This window comes from Dromaius novaehollandiae, chromosome W (genome assembly GCF_036370855.1).
Source record: "Dromaius novaehollandiae isolate bDroNov1 chromosome W, bDroNov1.hap1, whole genome shotgun sequence".
Classification (NCBI taxonomy): Eukaryota; Metazoa; Chordata; class Aves; order Casuariiformes; family Dromaiidae; genus Dromaius; species Dromaius novaehollandiae.
The window spans coordinates 43136594-43158803 of record NC_088130.1 but is presented as its reverse complement, the minus strand read 5'-3'; the positions used below and the strand labels follow the sequence as shown (position 1 = coordinate 43158803).

Below are 22210 nucleotides of genomic sequence, written 5' to 3'. Positions count from 1 at the left end.
AGATCTGGAAGGTTTACACTGGCAGAGCTGCAATAATGGAGGTACTGCAAACTCCCCCAAAGGCCAGGATCTGTTTTGTCCTGGTTTAGCCCCGGTCTCCTCTGCTGTACAGATGCAGTGCCTCCCCACCGTGCAGCCGGCAGCAATGCACTTATTGCGCTGCACATAACCTGACTCAGAGGAAAACCCAGCAACGTCAGGCCCGCCAGCACAAGGCTGGACCATCGAGAGAGAGAGGGCACAAGTGATGGCCCTTGTGCTGCAGCAGAAGCTGTTCACAAAGCCTCAGGGACCACCTACTCAACAGGAGTGACCGGTACTTGTTTTCCTGCCTGATGGGGATACTCCCCCATCCCACCCCCTCCCCCCCCAAGTACATTGCCATGCTAGTAACGTGCCTACCTGCACCTGGGAAAGGACCAAGTTGACCACCCTGAGCATAACACAAGCAACATGGGCAGGCCTACGTGGGCTACCTGCCCACCAAAAGCTCCTCGTTAAGCAAAAGCATTGCTACCAGGCTCAAGGAATCCATTTTACTTTATCCAGAAACAAGAGAAATGATCGCAACTTCATTAAAGAGCAACAACCAGGGTATAAACTGAGACGTGACCTCACGTGTGGACAAGTGCCACCGTGAAGACTGCCCAACAGCCCGAGCTGCATGCAGGAACGCACACCAACTCAGCGCACAGCTGTATCAAAAAGGGGATCCTCCTTCCTGATGAGGGAGCTAGTCTGCATGTGATAGGATTTCCATTCAACCGTTCAGGAAGACTGAAAAGCTACAGATCATTAACAACCGGCTAAAACAGAATCAGAAAATTACATAGTAAATTACAACATAACACTGCTCCTACAAGCAACTGATAACGCAGCATGCTCAAGTCACACATATCTTACACTCACAGAGACTTTGTGCAGTGACTGGAGCACAGACCCCTCGCTTTTCTGCTGCGCTTTACTTTTTTTTATGTAATACTTAAATCTGAAAAGCAAACAAAGTATGAAAAGCACAGAGAAACAGAAGTTCTTTAAAACTCTCATGAGGGCAACATACTCTTTTCAGCTTGAACACTGCAGTACGCTTCAAAATTAACAACTAGCATAAAGAATCTCAATATCTGGATAGTAGCTGCCCTGGCAGAGCTCTGCCTGGTACCGGCAAGGTGGTCTCCTGTTGCTCTGGACCCAGAATACACCCAGGAAAATCTTCCATGTTTCATGCAAGCAGGTACCCAGTCAGCTTTGCCCAAGCATCTCTCAGTATCTCTGATGTTCAACTGATATTTCTGGGTTGGGCTTCAACTGGTTTTGACGAAAAGCTTAGCAAAGTCTGTGAAAAAACTACTGTTGATTTCTTTGGCCTTTGAATCAAGCTCTTGATTGCTAAAATCCAGCAGTTGTTCCAGCAGTTGAGTAATGCCAACAAACATTTACTATGCACCAAAATGAAACAAGTGTGTGTGTGTGTGTGTGTGTGTGTGTGTGTGTGTGTGTGTGTGTGTGTGTGTGTGTGTGTGTGTGTGTGTGTGTGTGTGTGTGTGTGTGTCTAGCAAATACTTGAGTGAGACTGGGGGGGGGGGGGGGGATTATATCTCTTGAAAGAGATGTTTACAAGAGGCACCAAAAAAAAAAACCAAACCCTTCTCCTGAGGAAGGCAGTAGCAGATTCCAAGCTATCTGTCATTAAGAATTAGAAAGATTTAAGAGAGAAGAGAAAAACCTCACTCAAAGAAATGGGTTAAGTGTTGTGTTTTTAGTTCCCTGCAGTTTGCATGAATCTGTCTTTCAGTTTGGCTCATATGGAGACTGCCTGCCCTCTGATTTTTAGCAATTTAAAGTACTGAAAGGAAAACAGCCAAAAGTACCAAATTTTCAATGAAAAACATGTGAAACCATCAAGTTTAACACTGTTTCCAACCTCAGCTATAAATCATTTGGGTCTGCAAAAACATTATACTCTTCAGCAAAACCTAACTACAGTTTTGTGTTTGCAGTGAAACCTGAAACCAGGCAAATTTCACCTGATATTGTTACAAAAGTTTTTAATAACAAGCTTTAATGTAAAGTATCATATATATTTTTTCATTCCACTTCCTCTAAAAGAGCACAGCCACAAAACTTGTTTAATAATACTTTCACCTACAGATGATTGTAAGTCCTAAATAAAGCATAAACACTGTAGTAAACAATATATTTATTCTGCACCTTAGAATGCCTACAGTGATATACTCTTGTGTTTCATAACAGTATATTTTGTCCCCTTTTTGTTTAACTTTTCAAAATATTTCACCTGACTAGAATCATGGTGGAGACACATCACTACTACAATTCCTGCTTTTTTTAAACAGACAGCTCTTTAATCTTGTAAAGGCAGAGTCTATCTATAAAAAGAACTAAATTCACAATGAGTCAAAGTACAAAAAGCTTCTGGAAAGACTGAATTACAATAACAGTTATTAATCCTTGCTCAACCTCTGGGCACAAAATGCATCTCTGATTACCCCTCATTCTTCAACGATTTTTCATCATAACCGCAGAACAAAGCATGAGGGTTGAGAACCTTCAATAAAATAGTGAGATACTCTGTTCTGCTCTGTACAGCAAATCACCATTAAAAGCTTTCCAACTTAAAATAAAATCTTACCACCTTCTGAGTAGTTTCCAAGGATGTTCCATGTTGATGGCAATTCTTCATGAGCAATGGCCATCATCAAGTCATTATCCAGGGACTGCAGATCTTTTATCCTTAGCTCAAACTTATCAAGTAACATCTTGTGACTAGCAGCAGTGACACATTCTGCCTGATTAACCAGAAAACGAGATAACTTGCAAGACAGATTCTCTCTGTAAGCGACAGGACAGCTGCCGAGGACCACAGGTGAGTATCCTTTCGTGTACATTAACACAGAGACAGAAACTGCTTCTTGGCATCCATGACCTGAAATTATAATGCAAGTTAATCACTGAAATTAGCTATATTCAGAAAATACATTAGTTTTTCCTCATTTCTCCCCCTTTAAGAAACGACTCTGACTACTCACCCAGAATTACTTTTCCCTCCTCTAATAAAATCTACTGCTTGTAAGGCATCCAGCAGGTATTTCTGGTGATAAACTTGGATTTGACTAGACTCTGAACTGACAGTCCTCCCAACTATACCAACATAATTCATTCTAAAACCAGCCTTCCTAGGTGAAAGTTCTTTAACCACAACAGAAAGAACAGGTAACCACATCAGGATGAAATGCCACAAAACAAAAATACGAATCACATCAGGGTATTTTAGCATCCACAGTAATTTCCATCTAAAGAGATGGAAATTTTCCCCCTTCCCCTTCAAGCACTACATGTTTAGCACTGGACCTAAGAGATCAAAAGAAAGCACTGCTCACTGAGCACTGAAATGACTCCAGCAAACCATCTTCAGGGCCACGCGCAACCACTGTGCGTCTCCTACACCTTAGTGGGCAGCGCCTGGACACAGCCACAGGCACCACCATCCTTGGTATGCCAGTGCAATGTTTTGTGCCATTTGAAAAAAAATTACTGAGTGTAGAGCACATGCAGTAAATGGTCCAGCAGTGTCTCTTTCCAGAGCCCTCTCTTCCACTTCCTTCCACTTTGGTAGGATCAGTACACAATTTCTGCCATTCTCCATCACTGGAGGTTCTTGGATAAGAATCAAGAAAAATGAGACACCCATGAGAGCAGTGGCAGAGTGGCCTGGAATAGGAACTCTGAGAAATGTATTTCTTTATTAACACCTATATTGTATCTACCAGTGTCTCCTTGTAGGCCAAAATTCAGAAGCTTTTTTTTAAAAAAAGCATGTTTCATGCTTTTGGCAGACTGGATTATATATACTATCAACTGTCTAACTTACAGCTAGGATCTTCAAAGAAGTTCAAGGCAGTTTGCCACCAAAACCCCTCAAGCACCTCTTGTATCCCTTCTCCTCCTTTGCCATCCAAATGAGGATGGATGTCATACATCCAAAGAGGTGCAAGCCGTACTCTTCTCACTGGAGAGCTAAAAATGAAGTATTATGAGTACAAATCTAAATTCCCCAAAATAGCCCCAAATAACTACAAGTACATATATGCAATCTAGTCACTACAGAAGCAAGCATGCATTTACCAGATCTGCAGCTGTCTTTAAAGTGCTCTGCATAGCTTTATGCTTAATTTGGCCACTACAAAACAACAGTAACCACACAAGGACTATACTGTAGCCTCAGTCTTCATTTTCGTCTCCTAATGGTTCTCTTGAGCACTGGCAGGGGATTATGTGTTGCCTGTAGCCTACCGTTTTTATTCCTAGCCCAGACAGAATCATTTAACAGTGTCATTTCAGGCCTCTTCAAAAAAAATGACTTTGCTATCCTGGAATTAGCCTATCATTACATTTTCTCTAATTGTATTCCATGATAATCTTTTACCATTTAAAGAATTAAAGAAACAACCATGGAACACAGCACAGAACTTTCCCTTTTCATATTCATGAGTTATTTTCAGACTCTAAACCTCCTTTAGAGAACAAGAACAAATAACAAGCAGATCCTACTGCATAGGTACATCATGTTTATACCACCTACTCACACAAATGAAAAGGTCACAAAGCACATGATAAAGACGACAACCAGGTCTTGTATTACATCAACAAAGGAAAAAACGCCAAGGCAGAGAGATGGCTGTTAGGCAACACAAATTCACCTTATAGTGAGGCATCCCTGCTACCGTTCTTCCCCCACACCTCCTCAGCATGTACAGTTTAGGCAGAGCTCCAACCACCTCACGCCCTCACTGCAGGAGCCTTGCAAGCCTGCCCCCCAACTGCATTCAGGGGTGGCCCAGACCAGGACATGAGTTTTGCAGGTGTGAGGATGCCTGCAGGCAACCTGTTGTGGCAAAGGCTGGGTTTGCTGAATAGAATTCTTTCAGATTAAAAGTGATGCCATGCCTGAAGACTGCATTTTAGTGCACGCCCAACTACGCAAGCCCAGGAAAGCCCTGCCTGTAACACTGCAGAAGCCTGAACTGTTCTGGTGAATGACGGAGATTGCTGTAAGAGGCAGGGTCAACTCTGGTCAGCAAAACTCGACCTGGAACCCAAAGGCCATCTTTCAATTCCTTTATTTCTTCCGTGATAGAACCACAAAACAGAGTTGTATCAAATCATCCAGTTTCACCCAGCTTCAAAACGGGGGTGGAGTATAGCAAAGAGATGAAAAATGTAAACAAGAGTAATTCTCACCTGGAACAATGGACTGAAGAGCATTATCACTAATTCGCTCAGCAAACATTATGTGCCTCTTCACAGATCCATTGTAAACAAAGTAAAACTCAGCATCTTCTGGGAGGTAAATGTCTTTCCCAAATGTTGCATTTATAGTCACCTGTCCCTGAAAAATGAATGTACCTTCATAAACACCCAGTAATTTTCTCATCTCCAACAAACCTATTAACATGTATTTCAGATGCAAGTTTATTATAACCTTTTCAACTCTGTATTATGCAGAGGCTGTGATTTAACAACAAACCTGCTGGTTTCTATTTCCATTCAGAAAATAACACTCTTTATGACTGTGCAAACAAGGGCGATTTAAAATTTTTACTTTAAATAGCACATCTTTTACCTAATTTCTTTCATCCCAACCACGTAAAAATATCTGAATTCTAATTAAAAACATATCAAAATAAGTAAGTGAATGAACCTGAGAATTTTGCTTTTTACAAAAGCACTCTTTGCTTTAAAAACATGAAAGTTTTGTTTGAGCAGAAAAAAAATTCAAAAGTGCTTGAAACGATCTTAGGTTTGGTTTACAAAACAAAAGTGCCGATATAATTCTACAACTGACTGTGCTAGTTTCAAAGAATACTAGTTCCCAGATATCTGTCCATGTTTTTTATAATAAATAGAAAGCAACAAGCCAAGAAAAATCTGTTGTACAATAACTTCAAAAAAGAACAGGAAAGGCATCTGAGACGTAGCAAACAATAACAAATGTCTGACATGTCTGCAGAAGGAAATTTAGACAAAGTTGCATTTCCTCAAAGAGAATAACAGCTTGCTCCACCAGGGTTCCTGGTTGCCACGGTTATTCTAAATAAGACAGAATTGTCCCAACATCTGGCTTAACTGGTGTTTTCTGGAAAACACACAGCAGAAGAATATTGCAGTCCTTTACACTTCCAAAGGATGCCTAACCTGCCTCTGCTGGATCCATAAGTAAGTTTGGTTTAAAAAACAAAACAAAACAAAACAAAACAAAAAATCAAAGCACAACACAGTATTACAGAAATTTCCGAGACTGAAAAATGCAGTTAAGCCACGACTGCTCTGACAAGTGTCAGGCTCCTCCCTCCATCCATTAAACATCACGAGTCTCTGTGCAAAGGTGCTGGATAATTTGTCACTGTGCTTGAAGAAAGCACTTTGGTGCTTCACCAAAAGCACCAGCACCCCACTCCCCGCTCAGGCCCACTCGCGCCTTCCCAGGCCACGCGCCCCCTCGACTGCAGCGAGACCCTTGCAGGCCCCTCGCAACATCACCCCTTCCACAGCCTGCCCCAAGGACACCTTCTCATCACTCAGAAAAACGTGAATCCTGCATTTGTTCTCCTCTTAAATACAAGCAAGTCTTTTGAACTAAGACTGAAGAGGCAAAAGCTAGCTTCAGATGCACAAAGTTTTCCTTAGATAGGATTGCTCTTGTAAGGACAGATGTAGGCAATATCAGGGGTCTAGCATTTAGAGCAAACAGCCTGGCATCCCCCGAAACCGATAGGCATCTCTGCTTATCAGCCTCAAGTGTTGTTATAACTGCTAAGAATTTTCTCCTACTTCTCCTTGGTTTGTACATTGTTATTTATGTACAGAACAGAATTGCTTTTATTGTTTCTATTATTATTTGCAATTAAATTTTTTTTTTTACTCTTTTCATGCTAGACACAATTATGCCATTTTATCAGTCGAGAGATACTGCGGATGGCTTTTTGGGGGAGACAGAAACATGGTAAGTCCCTGAAATAATTCAAACCATTCCATAGACTGCTCTGATTTGTACTCAGTTGACAGCAGCCAGGTGCGGAGGAGAAAAGCAGAATTTCATCCACATGTGGACTTCTTCCGGCTACAACTCACAAACTAGCTCCAAACCCTCCGGACTTCTAATGCTGCAGGATCGCATAGTCGGCCAGCTTTTACATTTTGCACCAACTGCATGAAAAACAGAAGACATTTTGTGGCAGCATTTCTGATTTCATAAGCCTACTCTTAAAAAAAAAAATAAAATAAAAAAAAAAAAACAAGCTCAAGTTGCAGTCGTTGGCTTACACTGCTCCTTTTTCTAAAATAATTTAGATGCAGTGAAGACATAGGAACATCTTAAGAAACACTGATCACACTGCCTGATGTACAGGTATGAGGGAGAATTTCAAAAGTTCTTGGCTTGTAAAGTGGGGGAGAGAAAAATAAGAGGAGAAAAGATAGGGAGAGGACAGCTGATGGGTATGGGATGAAAAGCTGTTATTTCATGACTCACACCTTAAAACCCTCCAAAAGAAGAAACTGCTAGTAATGTAAAGAAAGATTTTACAGAAGGAAGGTAAAATGGCAGCTCTCCTGTATCTGGCCAACCAGTGAAATGATTCATTTGGAAAATCCCTTACGATCCAAAATGAGGGTTAAAACCTGCATTACTAGAGAGAATTCAAAGGTAACAGAGAAAGTAACTTTCACAGGGAATATGAAGCTGCACTTTTTTGATGCCATATGATTAACACATCTGGTATTAGATCCAGTTACTTCAAAAAGCTCCTATCATCATCCCCAGCCCTTCCCTTTTGCCTTCACATCCATCCTTTCTTCAGACATTCTTTTTTCAGATTGCTTAATGCTGATTTTTCTTCTCTACTGTCACTACTAAAATATGCATCAGACCCTACAGTTTGTTGTCCACACCACCCTACATGGCTTTTTCTCCAGTCTCCAAGTACCTCTTTGCTTCTCAACTACTCCTGTCCAAAATATCCTTCCTACAGTCGTGTCATGTCCTCTTCTCATCACCTGAAAACCTTTCACAATTGCATCCTATTAGCCCTGGAATTTATCCCTACCCTTACATACTTTCCTGTCCCTCCACTATTTTCTGCAACATTGTCACATCTTGCCATGTCCTGTGAGAGGTCAGGCAGCAGCACAGCTGGCACAGGGACATCTTCCCACTTCTCTTCCACCTCACATTAGCCCTTCTGCCTTCCTCACCCTCTTCTCCGAGCTACAGTCTTCATCTGGATTTCAAATCTACATGACAGACCCTATCATAGCTAGCCTGTGTTTGGCAAGGCATCTTTACCGTACATCAGAAACACTTTGATACTAATCTGCATGCTGGCTTTGACGTTTTTAAGGGCAAGATATGTCAGCCACATCTTGAAAAAGACATGAAAAATAAAATCTTTTGTGCTAAAGGGAATGCCACTGCCGTTCAAAACCTATCTAACACTACATTGTAACCTGAATATTTAGGCATGTCTTCATTTAGCATAGTTTTTCTTTGGTGCAGAGCTCTGACTATTTAACACCTAGTTTCAACGTAAAGCTGTATTTCCATTAGAAGCATCAGGGATCTATTACGACATGCTGTAAAAGGAACGGAGTTTACAGGAGTGTGTGGAACTAGCAAGAACCACCTACCACTGTGTTAGGTCAATTCCTTTGCTACACTAGCAAAACCCTTTTTACATTTTAATTATTGTAGAGTTAATTATTAGATAGTATTTTGCATATGCAGCATGCACATAATCTACATCCATAAATAAATATAGATAAATTGAAAAAAAAATGATGCTGTAATGCAGCCAGGCAATATCACAAACAGATGTGACTAACGGAGATAGACTGTACCCCTGATCCATCTGCACTCCTCACAAAAATGTGTTTATTTGGCAGACCAATCTTTCCCACTCTTATGACCACTTGCAGTTTCTTCCAAACACTGCTGACAGAGGTTTCTTTATTACACGCATGAAAACATAAACAGCATGGAACATTAAGGATATTTTTATGGCTGCTATGTGTCCCAGTACATATCTACACACACATCAAGCGTGTGCTCTCCCATCCCTTTCACAACCGTGAAATGAACTGCAGCAAGATCGCGCTGCAATTACTGTGCTGCTCATTACCCCTGCATGAAGCCAGCTTTGTTACCGCAACCATTTTTTGTCTAAGACTTCAAACAAAGCTCTCCTGCAGTCAACTCTAGAAAATGTCCAGGTAGATATACTCCAAGAAAGTGATGTTTGTTCTGAGCCTCTTCCAGATACTGCAGCTGAAAAAGCTGAAAGGATTCATCCAGCTCCCAAGGCAGACCAGTATGCAGCCTTTCAGGGATGGAGATGGAGGGGGAGAACTGAGGGAAAAATCTGTCAGCTAATTTAGTTCTTTACACTGTTTCTGGATGTACAACCTTGCCATTAGCTGTACTTAAGTGCAGATCATTCAGAGGAGTTGACTTTACCATGCAATCAGTTCTGCACGCAGGCAGTCTACCATTTTTGTGATAGTTGTCAGCCTCACTAGCAATAACTGTATGTTTCTTCCAGAACTTTCACCAACACATTGAATAGCTCCAGGCCAGAAAACATCTCCCAAAGATGATACATCCCAGCATTTGCCACGTCGAGGCCTGAGGAAGCTGCTTGCTGGAGACTGATGCAGGGAACTCTGTTAGAAAAAAATGCTTAGACAGGTCTGAGGTTCCAAATAGGAATAGCCAGGGAAGACTGCTATGCAAAGAAGTGTTGAAAAATATATGCACTGTAAATAACACAAACTTTCAATGTCACAACCACTTCAAATTATTATTTATTGAAACAATTTTTAAAAGTCAGTATTAGAAAGATGAAAACAGCTTCAGAGACATATGGGAGCTAAATTTCTGTCAACCTCTCTGTACACATGAAGTAAGCTCAGCTAGGCAGAAACCCAGAACCCTTACTTTAGGCCTTTGAGAAAAGGGCTTATTTTATTAGGGTAAATCTATGGGATAGTTTGTATCTTTCCATTATACCTAGCACTGCAGAGACATTTATTTCCTCCCCTCCCTCTGTTACTTCCTCATTCAGCTGAGCAAGGACAGCCCAGCCAAGGAACTGGCTGCCGTGAAAGAGCACAAGCTACTTGCACAATTCTTTCCTCTACATACAGACAGACTTCGGAGTGACAGACATAGCAACAATCCTGGCTCTGCCTTCCTGCTTCTGTCCTAACAAGGTACATAGGAAGGAGGGAAGTAGGGTGGATCTTGAAATGAGATTCAGTAACATATCCCTCCACCAAAGCAACGTCTCTCTGCTTCACAAATCTTTCCCTGAGCTTTTCTGGGGATACTACCTCTTTGTAACACAGCTTCCTCTTGGCAGAGCTCAAGCGCCCAACCCAGGCTCTCAATCAAAACATATATCCACCAGACTATTATACCAATTGAAGAGTGTGAGTAAACAACAGTGAAATACAATACCAGGAGTTCCACAAGAAATTCATATTCACAGAAAAAATTGTTTGACTTGACTGTCACTGCCTCCGGGGAAAACCATTTGCTCCACTGTTTCCTACCACATATTGCAAGGCAGGAACATGGCACTCTCTCAAGTCCACAAAAACCTGACACTGACCTGTCACTAAAGTACAGAAATTACAGTTAGGGTTATCAGCATTTAAAAGTAGGTAATTAAGCCCTAATTCACATATAACTATAAAAAGAGCAAAAATGACAGAAAAAAATGACAATATATGCACTACCTGAAATTGAGACATCACGTTCCTAGAAAGTGACATTTTTTCTGTGCCTGTTCCAGACACTGTAGCTGGAAAAGCGTCCTACTGACATATTTCTTCCAATACAGTGTGCATTTCTAAATACAGAACTGATCTAGACCTGACAGCTGTCCTTTGGGTACTGAAATGCAACCTAGACAAGCCACATAGGCCCCTCATCTTTGGAAAACAGACCAAGTGGCCTGAATACAAGGCAGCTGGGATAGTGTGGACAGCACAGGATTTTTCCGAGCCATGTTCCTGTGAATATACCAGTTATTAGGTAAGCCCTGCCTTTGACACTGTTTTCACAAGTTCATTTATCTACTGACAGTTTAACCTCTCTCCCACTCCTTTCTTGCTCTAAAAAGCATATTTATTTCCAGATGAACTTGGAAGAAAATATTTGGTAGTTATAGGTTTATTTCTGTATGTAAGTAAGATTAAGCACACTTCTCAAGGTCCACATGGACATAAGATAATTCAATCTCCTTTTAATTACAGCAAAAGAAAGGATGTGTCACTTCACCATCTCAGCAAATAAACATCATCCTAATTACAGTTAGTTCCTCACATAAATGCTAGGGATGGTGCTGCACCCTGAAGTTCATAAGTGCTGGTTCTGGCAGGCACAGAGAGGAAGAAAATTTTAAAGCCAAGGGCTATTCATTGAGACCTGCCTGCCATTACCCTCCTTAATTTACATCTGGGTGGCTCAGAATGAGTACCTCAACTTTGCCCAGCCATCTCAGGAACATACAGAAACTGGAGACAAACAACTAGGACTGTAATGGTAGAGAACTTCAGACAGCCAGCAGCACCTCTGATTGCAAAAAGGCACTAAGGAATATGCTAAAGGCCAGATAAAATTGTCGCCTATTACCTCAATTGCTGCATAGGCTTCTTTTCAAAAAAACTAACCTAAGCAAAACTTCACACAGAATACAGGGCAGTAGTCCAATCAGCTCAAGCTCAAAAGTTAGAGAGGCAATGACCACTCCCTCACAACCGGGATCTACTAGAAAAATATAAAAATACTCAAACAGAAGAAAGAAAACAATGTCAGGGACCAGTGTTTTGTGAAATCCCAGATGCATTACAGGGTTCAGGAAGACTAGACCTCTAGAAGTCCCTTTGGCAATGCAGCAGGCTGCACAAAATCCCTTTATTAACATGTGCCAGATCCAGAAGCTCCTACTTCTATTAGACCCTCTCCACATACCCCACTGGCCTCACCTTCATATCTCTGGGTTCAGTCACAGAGAACTGATCTCAAAGAGAAATTGTACAGAAGGAAGAGCCACCCTGTTTAAAGACCATGGGAAAAAGGCTTGGCCCATTTAAGTCAAGAGGAGTTTTGCCACTGATTTAAAGTGGGTCAGGATCACCATTGCCATCTCTGAAATAACACAAAAGCACCAAAAATTTCAAGCTGGCTTTCTCATTTGCACTGATGACAAATGCCTTTATGATGCGATAGGGCAGTATGTCTTGTATCAGGAGCTTTGTTTTCAAAATAAAACTATATACACAGAGGGGCCCGAGTTTCCTGGCCAGTTACACCAATAATACCAGTGTCTAGGAGGATAAAATCCATTGGCATCAGAGGAAGAAAGCCTGCTCCCCCAACCCATTACCCTAAGAGGACCTGCACAGTCCTGGTGGGTGCTTGTGCATCACCAAACAGACCCATCCCTGTGCGAATTCACAGGCCCCGAGAACGCCGATCCCAGCACAGGAGAGGATCAGACGGGTCGGGTGCCGCTACCACGGGGCTTGGAGAAAGATGCCGATCAGATTCTAAATCTGTGACTGAGCAACTGTTTGGCAGCTTTGCCCTCTTTGAGATTTAGAAAGAAAAGCGTATCTTTTATTACCAGTGAAAATGCTGCCCTGGCACTGGAGCCAAGGAGATTAGGAAGGTTTGTGCTTTGAACAGGATTTATAGGTCGAAGCACTCTTTCAATGTGACCAAACAGGTTTTTCAGACATATTTTTATTTGGTTTCTCTAGGGAGCTCAACAGTTGACAGGGATGGGCAAGTAGCAGCAGAAAGCAAGGTCCCCGGGGCACCACATCCTGAGCCCCAAGCTGGAAACAGCCTCCATGTCTCACATACGGAAGAACAAAGTTCTGCCCTGACAACCTTGGGAAACAGCTCCTGCCTCCAAGCAGCGCACTTACCTTCCTCTACACGAAGGCTATGTCGAGGGACAGCTCGACCATCGCAGTGAGAGACTATGGGTATGCTCCCTACATGAAGAAGAGAGAAGCAGAGCAAGAAAACCCTCATGGATGAGGCACAGCAACTACCAGGCAGGCAGGATGAGCCTAAGGAGTGATCACAAAACTTCTAATGCATCTGATTCCTACTTTGCCACAAGTCATCTTTTGTCCAAATAAATGCCTGTGAACTTCCACCTTACCCTGAACTGAAATTCTTCTGTTTTGAATCATTTGGACAATACCTTCCTCACTAGCAATCTGCCCCAGCAAAACAAATGCAACGCAAAAAAACCACTAGTGGACTGACAGATTCAGTCCACCACACTGACTGTTGCTGAAAACTTAACAATTGGTTCCTATACTAGTCTAAATAGTCTGGATAAATCTATTTTTCTGACAGCCTTTTACCATAAAAATAATTACTCCCATTTTTAAATACTGTTAGTATGCATCCTAACATACCCTAAAAATATCTTTACCAAACTACACAAGCAACATAATAGCTTGAGAAATAATGTATGAACTCAGGCTTTGCGAGGATATTATCTATACATGTAATGGCATAAGTAGATCCTAAATCTGTAATTATATGCTCTAAGGAATTTATATGTGCAGAGGTAAAACATGGCTTCTTTGTTCCAAAAATGCAAATCCCAAGATCTTGAAGTAAATGAGAATCCCCAAGTACTGCTAACAGTAATGGGGCTTTTATCCTCTACGCAAGCTGTCATTAGCCACTACAGTTTAACATAGATATGCATGTTATACAGTACATTCCGGTATAAAGCAGGCATGTAGGCAGTCTGATTTCAGAATTATATTTACTTTAGATAATTAGAATCAGTGCATTAAAACTTTTTCTTAATAATTCTGACTAAGACAAGACCTCACAAAGTGCTATACATAGATGCACAAATTTTAAGGCCAAAAGGGAACATCCTGATTATTTAACTTATTAACTTAACTACAACATGAAAGAGGCAGGAGAATTTTACTGACTAATTTCCTCCCCTTTACACAGTCCCTGCCAGAGCGTGAGGACTGGTTCTTTCCTCAGAACAAGACAAGTGCATTAAAACTTTTCTTCGTCGTTGAACAGACTCGCTTCAGAAAAACTTTATATTTTAAGGTGAATTGTTTGAAGATATTTAAGATAGCACTTAAATTAAGAACAGTGGCAAGATATTTTCCCTGAGCAGCCATGTAGTTTTCAAGATCTTTGTAATGAAACTTAGTTGCAACAATCAACAATCCTACACCAAAGAAGACAAATAATCTGCAGGAGAAGCAGCAGGCAAGTTGCAAATAACTTTTTTAAAAAACACAAAATGACCACACTTAAATCATTAATAACAAGGACAAAGTTATAAACAAACCTTTCTGACCTTCAATGATGTTTTTACAATGTCCAAGGGACACCTCTCGTAGCTAAATAGTAGTAAACATTGTCACAGAAATGTTTAAGAAAGCATATGCCTACCTGTTTGAGAGGAATGCAACTGGATTCAAGGCTGAACAAGCAATGAAACAGCAATTACACACAAGGAAGGAAAAAAGAGCGGCAAATAGAAAGACAAAATAAGAGATAATAGCTGAACATTTAGTATAGGCATGAACTCATTAACTGTAATGCTAAAAACATCTCAAATGAAAGTAGTTACCTTTTTTCCCCCAACTGAACTGGTCAAGAGAAAAAGCGACTGAGTATAACAACAGTCCTTTTACATTTGCAGTAACAGAACAAGCATAACTCCACATACAGATAAGGTATGTAATGATATGGTCATACTCAAAAGAGTATGCTGCCCAAAAATCTACAGATGTATTTTTATAAAAATTAAATCTGCACATAAGGGTGGTCTGAGAAGAGCCAAATCCTCTGCTGATTTACACTAGCAAAACTCCACCAACATCAAGTGAACCTCACTCATTTGCACCAGGTAAAGCTTTGGTCCTCAGTGTTTGTGCATGTGCACAAGCCTTTCTCCCAGTACACAGGCAATAGCTCATGTCAGACTCAAAACAACACGAGCTTTATGCAGCAAGCGTTTTTAAGTGCTTTTTCAGTATGAGGTAGCTTTGTAACCAACGCAGAGAAAGCATTTGTTCAGAAACCTCTCAACACAAGTAAGAAATGACTCCTCTGCCTTTGCTCACGTGAGAGCACACAGGGAAGCCCAGTGACGAGCAACGGAGGCAGCCTGGAGTTCTTGTCAAAGAGTGAGAAAAAGGACTTCAGTGGCCACCTGCATCTCAGAATATAATCTAAAGGATGCTTCTAACAAGGTCTCCAAACAACCTTGAGGAGAAAAGCCTCAACAGAAAAATTTTTTAATGAAGATTTATAAACTGCCTTATTTTGATATGAAATTTCTGCAAGTTCACTATTTTGGGTTAGATTCAATGCCCTTTTAAAAGGGAAAATAAGTCTTTGTGGCAGCTGCTGCCACTTTCTGGATGTTTAATAGCCAGGGATTATGTGCTCAAATAAATATTTACTGGAAAAAATATAAAGCATTCATGTATGTGCAAACAGATGACCAAAATACACCATTCAAGCAAAAAGAAAAAGAAGGCTGGAAGTGATCCTGAAAGGTGAACTAATCTACTCCTCCGCCTCAAGGCAGGATCGACTCTACCTAAGCCGCTCCTTAAAGATGGTTTTTGTCTAACCTGTTCTGAAAGCACGGGTCTGCACATAGTCACCTAACGCGCAGAGCTGGGAACTTTTTCTCACCTAAACAACTCCGTTTGCACTGCACCCCCCCCCCCACCCCCCCACCCCACCCCCACCCCCCCCCCCCCCCCCCCCCCCCCCCCCCGTCTTCCACAACTGGCACATGTTTTAAAGGTTTTTAAGAGCTGAAATGTTTGGCCTAACAAGTCTTTGACCTTGATACATGATAACTAGGTGAAATGTAATGGCCAGCAATATGCCAGAAGGTTGCACTAAATAATTTAGCGTAGCCTCAGTTTCTGTACAACTGCTTTCATGCACAAGTTCAACTCTAGCCTGCTGACAATTCTGGAGATGATTTTTTTAATTATTTTTAATAAGAAGAGAGAAGTAGGGCTGCTTTTGTTTTTTATATATATATAAAAGATCAAGCCCTAAACCTTGTGGGCTTTAGTCAAGCTTATTTTAATACCCCCTCAGTGCCAAACTGAAGCACACCTACTGTACTAGGATTCTCTGACCTTGCACACACTGGCATTTTCGCACAGCTGATGCTTCAAAATAAGCCGCACGTCCTGCTTCCTCACTAGGCTAGAGAAGGTGACAGAGGCTCACTCTCTTCACAGAGACAGAGAGAAGAACATGTTTCTTGTTGAGGACTGCAAGATTTGGCCCCTAAGAAAAGGAACTAGAATCCATCAGAATAAAAAACTGCAGGAATCTAAAATACTGCTTATTTACACCAAAACCAATGCAATTCCTCCAAAAAGAAGAAATCCAGTAACAGGTAACAACATATATGTCTGCAAGTCTCTATGATGCTCTGTACTGCTAAATTGCTTCTAGCATTACCCACATTGAAAAGAAAAATGTATTAGGCATATTGATGTATTTAATTCAGTGCACATACAATAACCCCAGGCACTTCTCAGGTCCTTATTTTCCATAGTATCATCTTATTACAGCAAAATGACCTCCTTGGTCCCATTTCTACTGTTGCACTCTCTTGGTCATCCCTGCTTTGTTTTTTGCTAGCTATTCCAGTTTGCATTTCTTTCCTCCACACCACACAGTAGTGTCCCAAGAAAGCTGTAAAGCACAAACACAGCAGGAGCTTACACTTCACCAAGATTGCAAGGAACGGCTGGCACAATTTTAGGCCATAAACACGCATCATGCGCTGCTGTAAAGAGATAAACAAAAAAGCGTAATGCTCTGGTGTGGGTATCACCGAACCCTCACACTGCACTGCTGTACCGGTACCTACGGTGAGCTCAGAGCACAGCAACAAGCATTACTAGGACACTGAAAGGATTAATTCATAATGGAAGACCAAAAGCCACATAAATATAAAGTATAACTTGAACGATCAGACGTTTCAGGAATATATTCTAGTGCCAAACTCTGAAGCTTAGACACTTCATATGATCACAAGTGGCTGTTTTCCCCTAGGACCTGGCTGCAGAAACTCAAAATTCAGCCAGAAGGGACAAAATCTCCAAAAGATTCTGCAAATCATAAGGATGAACAGAATGATTCAAGAGAAAAAGCAGATAGTGCATCCAATAATTTCTTCTTCAACATAAGCTGATAAATGCTAAGCTGCTTCTTTTAATCTATTTAAAAACAAGTCTGAAATGACACTAATCTCTCCTTTAAAGGTACAGCTGGCAGCTAGACCATTTATACTTCTCCATGAGCTGCACCCAGCCATGCTAATCTGACTCACGACAGACCCGGGCACACAATCTCATTTCTGTTGAATTAGCGAGAGCACACACGATACAGAGAGCTTATGCCGGCTTTATGCTTTTTATGCCTGCTGTATGTCAGCAGCAGGAAGACAGACAATACCTGATCTGGCTGCTAGCACAGAGTTAATCTACCAATGCTTTTAAACAATCTGAACCTGCAGAGCAAGTTCATAGCAAATCGGCACTTTGCATCAGATGGCCATAACTTCTTTTTTTAATCTGTCACAAGAAGTCTTAAAGCTGTGTTTAGTGCATCATCAAACTATGACAACAGGCAAGGTAGAGAAAAGCTTTCCGTCTCACAGGTGGCAAAGTAATCAACACTCATGGAGAAAGGACACTTTCTAATTCTGGAACTGCTTGATAGAAATAAAAATAGTCTGAATGCCTTTATCAGAAGAAAGAAAAAAAAAATCAAGCATTACACAGTACCAAAACATGTATTAACATTCTTGTTGATTTGTCATCAAAACACTGTTCAATATTTTGCTGTCAACAGTAACACACAATTTATCTTGGTGTATAAAATCATATAAACATACAGAGAAATCAAGAAGCTTGGGAGGGTAATGCTTACAAATACAGGTCAGAAAACTTCCACCATAAAGCATGTTAATAGAAATTGAACATCTATTCTGACATTACTAACTGAAACAAAAGAGGAGTTATCTTTTTCAATCAACTTGACTAAAAACAGATAAATCAGATTACTTCTTTTTCTCAGGACACTGCTAAGAGCCCTGGGTGACATCAGGGCTCCACTGTTGCAGACACTGTACAAATACAAGTGCACAGTAAAAGCCCAGAAATAGGGTAATCTAAAGAATTAAGCAGTAAAATTAAAAAAAAAAAAAGAGAGAGAGAAAAAAACCATACACCACAGGAACAAAAATGATCCAATTGCTAAGGGACATGCCTTCCAGTACCTACTCTTTTCCTTCATATCTTTTAAAATAGAACTCATTGTTTTAAATGCATTTCCTCGGTGTCTCACTCTGGCAGCAGCTGTGTCCTCAAACACAGGCCGACCGCTGTGCGGCTCCTCGTGTGCGCACCAAGCAGCCTGCCCACCCCGGCCCGGGCTGGCACACACACTGACTCCGGCCGGCACTGGATCAGGCCAGTAGACATGGCCCTGTGCAGCAACAAATCCAGGCTGGAAGCCTGACACACATTATACATTTTAAGCCACATTTCTCTGTTTTTATTTGTTTCAAAATCACCATCTATTAAGACAGTAACTTCAGCCTGGTTGAACACACAGACTATGGCCCAGGCTACAGCCAGCCCTAATGCAACAGACGGCCTCTCCCCTGCTCCCGTGATAAAGAACACAAAAGCAAGGGATGGGCAAAACGGTGGAAGCAGGTTTCTTTCCCAAAAGTGCTGGCCAGAAAAGATTGAGCACATGGAAAGGGCAGAAAAACTAAAACGCTACATCCTCCTGTGGGAAACTCTATCCCTTTCCACCCCTCCTCCCCTCTCAACTCTTCTTAGTGCAGCGTGGAAAAACTAGCGTGCAGATGACCAACCACTCACTTTGGGAGCAACATGTAAGCCCTAGGTGCCACTTCCTACTTACTCCATGCAAAAGCACAGTGGAACCCTGTACCACTTTGAACATCAATCACATCTACCAAACAGAATACATTGTTGAATTATTTCTATTAATTCTGTTTTCCAGTTCTCATGCACTTGAAACCTGTGCATTTGAGAAGAAGGATAAGAACTACATCTCATTTCTCCCTCTAGCTCTAACTAGGTATGCAACTAATGTTCTTTAGAAAATCATTTGGAATTTCTATCTGCCAAACAGGATGACTCATAGCTTTTTAACTGTCTCACTGAGTGTTTTTCTATGTCCCTCTGCCTACAGACCTCTAAACATTTTCCAGCAGAGAGGAAGATATGATCAAATTACTCCTGGCCATATTGCTACAGCACAAATAAAACCCTCTTTATTTAATCGCCTTTTGCATAGATGTCAGCACAGAACTGAAATTCTTCGGAAGAGTTCTGAGTTGTGTGAACATCCCATTGCACTTTACCACTGCCTTCATTTGGAGAAACACAATCAACACTGAGTACTCTGGAAAATCTCACCACAAAGGTGCAAACAGCACAAATAGAAGGTGCTGATGAAGTATCAAATTAATCCAGTTTCTGGATACACACTGAAATCCTCTTTCAAAAAGAGCCCTCGACCATCCTTTGCTTTCTGAGCTTTACAAGAGGACTTAAATTCCTAATCTAAACCCAGTTATACTTTAGTATGAAAATAAAAGTCTAAATGCCTTTAATTTACTCAGCCACAGAACAGCCATTAATATTCTGAAACTGGCCTGGAAGCAATTTGTGTAAATATACCCTATGAAACTGTGTAATGATTTTTTTCCTCAATGTTGCTGCTGTTGAGTGTGCAGCTGGTGCAATAGCACCAGGGCGACAACAACCCAGCAATGGGGGAAGGCAGGATGATCACAGGGAGCTGGCTGCAGAGACCTCCCCTACTTCTTTCCTTGGGCAGTGCCTACTGGCTTACATCTTTATTTACTCAATAATGAAATGAGCTTCTCTGCAAACTAAAACCTTTTAAAGTAAATTTCGTTTTGCCATGTTTCTTACCCATAGAAACCCAGGTAGTTAAACTCTCCACACGTACAACAGCCTTCACTTTGGAGAACCTTAAAATTCAGTCCAGGAATTTGCTGTTACTGCTCTCTGGGCCCCATGGGTATGAAGTGCTTATTTCACTTTCTCCTCCCTTCTCCTTGTTATTTTTTGGAGAAAGATGTAATAAATGCCTAATCTTAAGTGAATCTTACTCAAATACCTTCTACTGTCAAGTTATCCGTGCATACACAGTCATCATGTTTACACCTGGGTCCCAGAGATTTATGCCAGCTCATCTTTGAGGAAGCAAAATATCTCAGAATAAGAAAACAATGAAGATGCTAATGAACCTGGCTGCAGCCCAGGCATTTGCCCAGACACTGTTGGAGAGAGGGTATATCCTTTGAAAAGGTAACAAAAGATCAAAAGATCTTTGAAACTGTTACTTAATGACAGAAGGAAGCAAGACATCATAGATCCAAAGGATAATTAACTGAGGTAACTTGCAACACAGTGCCTTTGTAGGGATAGGCTACCTGCACATTGCATGTGATAAAAAAGCAGCCAGAGTCTGTCTTGCCTACACTAGCATAATTCTTAGTTTTGCACTCCTCTCTAAGACAGTCAAGCTTTTGGGCCAGCAGTAATGTTTAAAATAGTGCAGAGAGGCTGCCAATGACTGGCAGCAGGGAAACCACATTACCATCTCAACTTGCTGAGAGCAAGTCCGTCTGCAAGGTCAGCTAAGGCAGCCAGGCGGCACACGTTACTCCTCCATCGCTGCTACCAAGGCCGAGCTCCCACGAGGGCAATGGCGAAGGAAAATGCTAGTGTAGACAGGGCATTTGCACGTGCAGGGAACTGATGTCTGAATTCAGGACCTACTGCTTCAGGTGCTCCAGATGCTCACGGGAACAGCCTTCGGCCTCTATTCCCCCCGCTGCCCTGCAGGGCCGCGAGCAAGGAGCCAGAGCCCCAAGCTCTGTCCCTGCGGTTCCTCGTACGCGAGCGCGCACTCTGCCTGCCTGAGCTCTGATGCAGCCCTTGGATGTGCCTCTCTCCCTCCAACAACCAGAGTGGGTGTCTGAAGCAGCTGTGCTCTTACCTTTGGCACCATAAATGAGATGGGATGCACCTGAGCTGTGGATATGCCACACTTTAAAAGCAGTTTTCACATTCCCTCAAGCAAAGCAAACTACCTTACACAAAAATATTCTTCAAACAGACATACTTAACATCTAAACAGGCTACAGAGGAAGGATGCTGCCCCATTCAGAGCACTAGGTTAGGATTTGAGAAACCTGGAGTTGCTTCTGCACCACACCTTTGTTGTGTTTTAGACTTGTTATGTTTTAGGCTTGTTACAACACTTACAGCACCTCAGACCTTCTTTGTAAATGAAGCTAAACAACATTTCATGACTACAAAGGAGTACTGTGGGAAACAGTGCATTATAAATCATTAGGCACTGAAATTACTACAGTAATGGAAAACATAGGTTCCTAAAATAGGGGGAACTAAGCCTACGTGTCATTGTCAAGAACAAATCGCTGACTCAAGCAAACAAATGGCAGGACAAGCAAAGAACAGGCATGAGCATGCAAACTCTGTAAAGACTTTGAGGAGGAGACATACTGGAAAGAGAAAAGTGGGAAGAAAGAATCATACTTTTGGCACACTGCATATGCTTTTGTAATAATTTAAAATATCATTGCAAAATAAATTTTGTTTTTACAAACGAAACAGAGCAAATGCGCTTGCCTTCTTTTAATGCACGTATCTCCATACACTTTCCAACAGATAAACAGTTTGAAGTTAAAAGAAAAAGGTAAGAGACAAAGATGGATAACTGAATTTTCAGTTTGTCTCCAGAAAGCTATAAATGGCACCATTAAGTCAAAACACAGCAATACAATTAGTCTACTCCTGAAAGGGTAATTCACATTTTTGCATTTAAAATTTTCCTATTACTAATCATTCTTTTTGGTGCATCAACATTTTTCACAATTAAATCAACTTTTCTGCAAGAAAATTTAGGTCATGAAAATTTTGGACCCTCTCTAATGAGTTGCTTCTTTGTTCTTCCATAAAACTTTATCTGCCAAGACTCTCC

At 41.3% G+C, this 22210-nt stretch overlaps 1 protein-coding gene across 12 annotated transcripts in view; it reads right to left on the bottom strand.

The window, feature by feature from the left end:
- The window catches only part of LOC112987015 (rho guanine nucleotide exchange factor 28), a 133736-nt gene that overhangs the window by 97263 nt on the left and 14263 nt on the right, over positions 1–22210 (bottom strand). For 7 of the 12 annotated variants that reach the window (XM_064499971.1, XM_064499973.1, XM_064499972.1 and 4 more), the window contains 2 exons: positions 5260–5407; positions 2651–2944 (listed from right to left, as the gene is read on the bottom strand). The exons of 1 other annotated variant lie outside the window; for it this stretch is intronic. In XM_064499971.1, the coding sequence (XP_064356041.1) occupies positions 2651–2944; positions 5260–5407 (442 nt within the window). Of the gene's footprint in view, positions 1–2650; positions 2945–3889; positions 4036–5259; positions 5408–22210 lie in introns of those variants that run through there. 4 more of the 12 variants (XM_064499970.1, XM_064499976.1, XM_026106647.2 and 1 more) reach the window with 3 other exon arrangements.